Here is a 7,810-nt window from a genome sequence, read left to right as displayed (position 1 = left end):
TTTATTTTTTTTGCCTCGGGGATGTTGGATGCTTCCATTGTGATGACTGGTACTTGATTTCTGGGTCGTACTCCATAAACCTAGCAGTCATTGGCAGTGATCACTGTGTTGAGGAAGTTGGGATCACTGTTCACATTCTGCTTTGTGTCTTGTGCGATCTCCAAACTGAGTTGCTTCTGCTTGATCATTAGCAGCTTTGGCAGGAACTTCACTGAGATTCTCCTGAAGCCCAAATCCTCAGTCAAAATGGAATGACAGATCCAATACAGATGCTCACCTCGTCTGCAAGTTCTCTGATCGTGATTCAACGAAACTGCATTACCAGGGTCCTCATTTGGTCAATGACGATCTCATTTCTGGATGTTGACTGCCTGCCGGGCCGTGCTTCACTCCACTGATGTGTGGCCATCTTTGAAGCAGTTGTACCACTCCTTTATCTGTGTGGTGCCCATTGCTTTGTCCCTGAAGGCGTGTTGAATTTTGTGGATGGTTTTCACTTGGGAATTGCAAGCTTTACACAAAACTTAATTCAGTAGCGTTGTTCAAGTTTTTCTGTCATTTTGTCGAAAACAAAAATCCAACAGCACTTACTTACACTTCCTCATTCATCAAGTCTACTGGGGACTGACAGCTTTTGCTGGCAGGAAAAAATTCAAGGATGTGCATTAGGATTACCTACATACATGCACCAAACCACGCCTCCCTAGCTTCATTTGCTTACGCAGATATTTTTTGAATGCACCTCGTGTGATCTGCTCCTTGCAATAAAGATGCTTGATGAAGATCTCTCCATTTGATACTGGTTAGCTCATCAATCGGTTACTGGTGCAGTGGCTTAGTGCTCTGTTATTGATAGGCTCTTGCTCACTTTTGGAATCTTATTGTAGCCTGCTATCATTCTGATTCTTGAATGATGCTGACCCATGCTCTTGCTTAATATCTGAGCAGGGTCTCTTTTTTGTACTTTTGTTGTTAGCTGGTCTGTTTACAGATCCATCTTGAGGAAAGCTAATTGTACTCATGTCCTTTGCTTTTGCACTTAGAAGGCTTTCCATGAGCAGTCTTAATTTTCTTTTTCTAAAGAATGACAACGTTGTTAGGATCTAATTTTTGCTTTTCCTTTTCATGTTGCTCCTTGTGCATAAAGGGATTTTCAGGTCACTTTCTCACAGAAAGTGCTCTAGCACATAGCTTTAAGCCTGAATTTCATAATGCACTATGTGTACTAATAAAAAAAAAAGCTTTGTTACAACCTCTTGGACATTCTGATCTGCTGTGCAGTCTTGTGGCGTCTTGGTCTTCAAAGGGAATTGCAGCCAGACCTTCAGGGGTGGCTATTCCCATGTTATAGGCTTTAGGGAAGGCCCAGTTTTTTTGTCAAGCAACAGTCAAGAATTAAATCTACTTGCTTGCAAAAGGTATAGGAGTCTTCTCAATCCTTGCTTTCCTAGGAACAGCAAGGACCAGAAGAAGGGAGGGGGATGATGAGGTTGGCAGTTCCTTTCTTCAGCTATGGCATATTATTGCCCAATGCTGTGACCCTGTTGGGGGAGACCAGGGTGAAGTTGTGGAGGAATGTAGACAGTCCATCTCTGTGTATATCAGGTTGCAAAGCCAGTACATGCTGGACAAGGACCCCCTGTCCAACATCTTTTAATTTTAAGATTTACTGGATGCAAGAGAGGGACAGGCAATAAAACAAGCATATTTGTTTTAATAACAAGTTTTATTGTCAGATGCATACTGGTTTTTTCAGCCATCATCAAACAATAAAAGCAAACTCAGTACACTATGCCCAGAAGTAGTATAGCTGCTATAACATCTCGTATGTTCAGCAAGCTAGAGGTGCAGGATACCCTTCTCTGTTCCCCCAGACTATGGAGGCGCTTCTCAGGTTGCTCAGAGAGTACCCAGATCCCGTCCATCAATGGGGAGAAATCCAAGTCTCCTATGATCCTATGAAAAGAGTAAAGGTTTGTATTTGTGTAGAAACAAATAGCAAGTTTTTAAAGTAATTTGTATTTTTCTTAACATGCAAACCTGAAGTTCTTTACACTAATGGTCCTCCTTAGCCACCCCTCACTCTGGCACCTGGGCTGGAAGGCAAAGTGGAGTGCTAACCTACAGGTGGGCAGGGCTTCCCCAACCTGTTGCTAGTTAACGACCTTCTCTGAAAGTTGAATGGCCGTTACAGCTTGTGTTCGCAAGCTAAATCCTTATGTCAAATTTGTATCTTAAGAAAAATACAAATTACTTTAAAAAATTTTTATATTTCCCCCTGATCTAGAGGGTAAATTAGCAAATTTATTTTTGTGGGGGGAGTAAGTGGATGACTTTATCGCCTTCGATGTGGAACTCAGAATTCTGGGTGGTAATAGGTATTGTTCAATATCAGTAAAACATCAGAAAATGTCCCCTACTGGTGAGATATCTTCTGACATGCGGAACAAAGCACCAATGAAACCATGCCTTTTTGTAATGCATCTGAAGTACTGGCAGTGTATGTGCTAGACTGGCAGATACAGGAGAGCCACACAACCAGACACCTATCCACAGACTTTGGTCTGATGACATGTTCTCTCTCTGTGTCTCCTCCTTTAATGTGGGCCATGTAGATTATTATCTCTGGTTTATAAAATTGCCATCTACCAACTCTTTTACTTATTCTCTTTAATGGGAAGGACAGGGTTCCTGGGATCTTTCTTAGGGTAAATTTTGCAGGCGGTGAACTACTCTGGTTCATGGCGCTATCAGCCTCTGCAACTCTGTACCAGGCTGTATAGGAGGTTATGGGAGTCACCCCTCCCCTTCTGGTGGCAATCCAACTGTTGTGGGTGGTGTTTGGCTGTCCCTCTATTTTTAAACCTGAGGGATGTGGCAGGGATTCACAATCTTGCATGCTCCTTTACCTTAGGAACACTCCAATTTGGCATAGGCAGACACTTAATGTAATAAATAATTTGAATTCTTCCTAGATCTACAAATCAGGTACTATTATAATCTCATCTCAACATGCTTTGCATAATCTCTGTTTGCTGAAAGAAACAGTAACTGGTTATCAGCAGGCGAGTGGGTGGTACCCTGCCAATTAACCACCTTGTTAACAAGATGCAGCAACCATTCCCAGCTTGCACCAGGAATACTTGAATAGATATGGCTTTAGTTAGTATAGCCTATCTATAAAAAACTGAAATTATCATTAAAAACCAGTTCTTTTCCTAGATATACAAACCCGGTGGCTTTTATCACAAGGTCACATAAATCCATCCTTGCTTTCCTTGATGTTGATTTAAAAGTGAGTTGGACAGGGATTGAGTGATTGGTACTCCCACACAAACTGAAAGTAAGGCTTTATATTCATGTATGGATATGTTGCCTGAAAGCTCAAGGTGAATGCAAGTAAAGACCCCTGTTGCGTCAACTGCTTGGGAAAGCATGATAAGTTTATATTTTAGACAGTGATATTGGCAGTAAGAATATATAAATGTGCTAATTACTTGTGAAATAACTAAGCATTGCAATCTACAATTCAGCATATTCAGTGAGGAGTGAACATTATAAATAAAAGTTCCAGTGTTAGACTTAGTCAGAAGCAGCCCCTGAATCCTCAGGAATCTCCAGATTTGTCTAGATGAAACAAGGCCTAGGAGAGAACTGCAAAATGTATTAAGACAGAATCCTCTGGATACCATAATATCAGACAGTCATTCCTCACTGACCGTAACACACTGTATGTATCAATGGTGTTTTCTGTAACTTGGATCCTTGAATACAAAGGTAATTTCTGCCTTTCAGGATTTACATCTTCTTCTTCTTCCCAGCTTGTTCCCATTTTTATATGAGGTCGCTGTGATGCCTTCTTTTGAAGGACTTTTGATTTGGCTTTTGTGGTAGACTTAAACTGTTAAAAAAAATTTGTCAAGACCCATGTTCATCTAGGCACTTTTTGTCCCTGAAAAGATCCACTTTCTGTATTCAAGTGCTGATGAAACCTTAATTTAGGGAATTTCCAAGTTTTTTGTAAATTTTATGCTTTCTACCTTATCAACTCATTTTGTCGTTTTTCAATTAAAGCTTATGGATGTGCAACTTCCATGTGTTTAGAATGCTGTGAAGTCTGACTCTCCTTCTGCCAAAATAGTTGTTGTCTTATAGGCTTTGGCCATACTCCAGTCTTTCTTTCTTTAAATCTGCAGCAGAAAAACCTTATGGACAGAGTCAACAGATCTTTTGACTCTTTCCAAAGAGTTTTCAGCTATAAACTCTGGAGGGTTTCAAATTGAGTCAGCCTGCAAAGAGAGACAGGTTGCAGGAAATGGTGATAAATAATTAAGTATAAGGGAATAAAAATTTAATATGATATCCTGAACTCAGGAGGCTTCAGCAGATAGCAGTACTGTATTTAATTTGCTCTTTGCTTAAACATTTGGAGAGCAGTTCACAACTGCACTAGGCAAACTAAATCAGATAGTAGCAAATGACACATTGTTAGCATCACCAGCCTGCCTAGTGTTGTGGGCAAAAACAGCCAAAGGCAAAGAAGGGTACAGAGAGAGTTTTCATATTAGTACATTTTATGCAACATTGAACTCACTGTACATCTGTGCAAAGTATCAACGTTAAGAGTTGACAAAGTAAACTTGACAGATGACATAACCATAACCAAATTCTATCGAAGAGTTTGAGATGAGAGTCAGCTTTGTAAGACCCCACTGGAGGAAGAAGAAAAAGAGTTCAAACACACAGCTATACAGTAATAGCAGCATCACAAAACATTCGAAAACATTTTCACCAGATACGAAGTTGTTGAGAATCAGAGGAAGCAGTAATATGTATATGCTTCTCGAAACTAATTTTCTTACCAAAAGGTTATACCTAAAATCATGAAAGAGTCACCCATACTATTTGAATGTAGATCAGAATGCAAAGGCAAAAGTGTTCTGGATCAACTAACTACCATCCTTTGATATTGGGGAGGGTTAGCCTAAGCTTCATGCCCCAAAGCCTAGTTCACTCATAAATACATACTGGATCTCTCTTCAAGGATTCTGCAACCACAGACCTAAGGGGCAGAGAAGAAACAACAACTTGAAGAGTACCATCATCTGCACATGCAATTAGTTTGTTCTTCAGACCTTGCCATATGTCAGTGTAGCTAATAAATAGCGAAGGTCCAAGAACATTACCTTGAGGAGGACCTGAAATAACATTACTAAAGTTATTATGCTGGCCATCAGCACAGATCCTTTGGGTTCTGCATATTGAAAACTCATGTAAAATGTTAAGAAAAGATTCACCAATTCCCAATAATCTTAGCTTGTAGATAAGTGATTTATGATTCACATGGTCAAAAGCTGCACTAAGACCTAAATCAATCGTGCACCTCTGCACCCTCATCAAGAGTACTCTCTAAGACAGTAGACATTGACAAAATAGAGTGCAGTACAAGTTACCAAGGCCTTTACAAAACCCAACTGCAATTCTGCTAGCAGGTTTTTAGCTTCAAAAAGCCTACAAAGATGCTTAGAAAGCAGCTTCTCAAAAACTTTAGGTATTCCAGGGGTAATTGAAATGAGCCTACATTCTGACAGGCATGAGGACGAACTTAGTCCCTTTGGTAAAGCTGCAGTGCTTCTGTTCCTCCAAACTGAAGGAAAACTTGCAATTCCAGATAACTTTTAGAAAGTAATGGTAATCATAGGAGCAATGAAATCAGCAGTCTTTGTAAAAAAGATGGGAAAGATCACATTAAGGTCTATGTACAAAAAAATCTATGCTAAGTAATCATATATGCAGCATTTAATATATGTTGAATCCTGTACTGTGCTGGTGTTTACAGTACAGTATATATCTGCCATTGTCACAATGCGGCTATCTTTCATAGTGTAGTGCAGATATGGAAATCCGAATTTCCTTATGTAATACACCAGGTACGGGGAAGTTAGTACAGTATGTTGAGAATATATCAGAAGTTTTCAAAACGGCTTTAATTTCATAATTTACAACCCTTTGTAGAACTACTGTAAGTCCTACATCCTGGTTTGTAGTATTATGATTGTAAGTGAGCTGGGTACCCCCTTTCTACAAGGTTAATTCTTGCTCGGTTTACTTGAGTTGTCTTTTGCCAATGCCATAGATTAACCTGATATTGAAAGAAATTAGTTTGTTCCACTGAGTTATTTGGTGCTAGTTATTCTTGTGCATTTCTGTTCAAGCAATATTTAATGGCCTGTCACTGCCTTAGATATAGGCTAATTATTGACTTGTAAAATGTGGATTGTATACAATGAATTGACATGTTTTTATAGTTTTAAGTATTTAGGTTATTTGTTTCTTTCACATGTCTTGAATATTAGATGTCTTCAGCATTATTATATTGTGATGCCTCCCTTGGTAGATTCAAAGAGTGGGTGTCATAGACTAACTTAGATTAATTTATTGCAATTGTGGTAATATTAATGATTCATTAAGAGGTTTGTGAATATTTGTGAACATGACATTTTATTTGTTTTTAGATATCTTCTTAATAATTTTTTTTTATTCCAGGCTGCTGAGTGTGTGGGTGTGTGCGTGAGGGTCACGTCGCCACCCTGGAGGCGGAGCCAGCAAGTCTCGGCTGGAAGGGCCCCCCAGGACCCCCCTCAGAGCCACACGGTCCTCCCTCTGTTGGTCCCGTGGGGTTCCCAAACCCGGCCACTCCGAGTACATTTTCAGGGCCTTCTACTCCAACATTCAATCCAGTTGGCCCATCTTTAAATAGACCCTCTCCAGGTCCCACCACAGGACCTGGTTCTCAAGGGCCTGCTAATTCAGGGACTTACACTGCGGCCCCAGGGGGCCCACAACCTTTCAACACGCCTCCCAATTCCTTTACGGGGCCCCCAACATCAGGAGGCCCCCCATCAGTTCCATTTCCTGGCTCACCTGCACCATCAAATGCATCATCAACGCCAGGACCTGGAGGGCCATCTCCCTTCCCTGGTGCTCCTGGGGGAGGTCCTCCTACAAGCATGGCTCCAACAAGTATGTCTGGGCCAGGTCCGTCACCTATGCCATTCCCCTGTTCATCAAACTTTAGCTCTCCAACACCTACTGGACCCCATATGAATGGGCCTAACAACACATTAGCTATTATGAGCCAACAGCAGATGGTGAATGGTCCTCCAGGTCACCCAGGGCCATTCCCAGGCCCAGGAGGAATGGGGCCAGCATCTGGATTTAGTGGACCAGGAGGGCCTTTTGGTCCAGGTGGGCCACCATTTGGTCCGGGGGGTCCTCCAGGAGGACCAATGCATGGACCCATGCATGGTCCTATGCATGGACCTCACCCTATGATGGCACAATTGGGACCTATGGATCGCATGGATCAAGGGTAAGCATTTCATTGGCAAGTTTTAGTTTTATTACTTGTGGCAGTGTGATATTGTAGAAAAGGTTTGTGACAGGTGTTTTTATTATGAGGTAATAATTATTAAAAGTTATTTTTCATTTGACAGTTTTATATTCAGAAATATCCACACATTTTGTCACCTCTGTTCTCTTTTTTTATTATTTCCTCAATCCCTAGTGTTTTCTTTTTAATTTTGATGGTTTTAGTGTAGTATGATTTAGCTAATTTAGAGATGGATGACACAAATTACAGTTAGATCAGTCCACCATTAGTTTGACTGATGAACTGCTCTTTGAGAAAGTGCTTAATGCTCAGTTGACAAAGTCTCCTACCTTTGTAGCCAGATCACCCATATGATGTGGCCCATGTGAAGTTAATAAATATGTCCTTAAAACGTGCATTTCTGGGCTCGACCTGTGT

The 7,810-nt window shown here is 40.8% G+C and overlaps 1 protein-coding gene across 1 annotated transcript; it reads left to right on the top strand.

Moving 5' to 3' along the window:
* The first annotated feature begins 6,554 nt into the window (after window positions 1-6,554).
* On the top strand, window positions 6,555-7,392 carry LOC136833310 (U1 small nuclear ribonucleoprotein C-like). The gene has a single exon (XM_067095274.1). The coding sequence runs from the start codon at window positions 7,011-7,013 to the stop codon at window positions 7,374-7,376; it is 366 nt and encodes a 121-aa protein (XP_066951375.1). The 5' UTR covers window positions 6,555-7,010; the 3' UTR covers window positions 7,377-7,392.
* The last annotated feature ends 418 nt before the right edge of the window (window positions 7,393-7,810 follow it).

Source organism: Macrobrachium rosenbergii, chromosome 51 (assembly GCF_040412425.1).
Source record: "Macrobrachium rosenbergii isolate ZJJX-2024 chromosome 51, ASM4041242v1, whole genome shotgun sequence".
Lineage (NCBI taxonomy): Eukaryota > Metazoa > Arthropoda > Malacostraca > Decapoda > Palaemonidae > Macrobrachium > Macrobrachium rosenbergii.
This window is presented reverse-complemented; position numbering and strand designations above follow the sequence as displayed.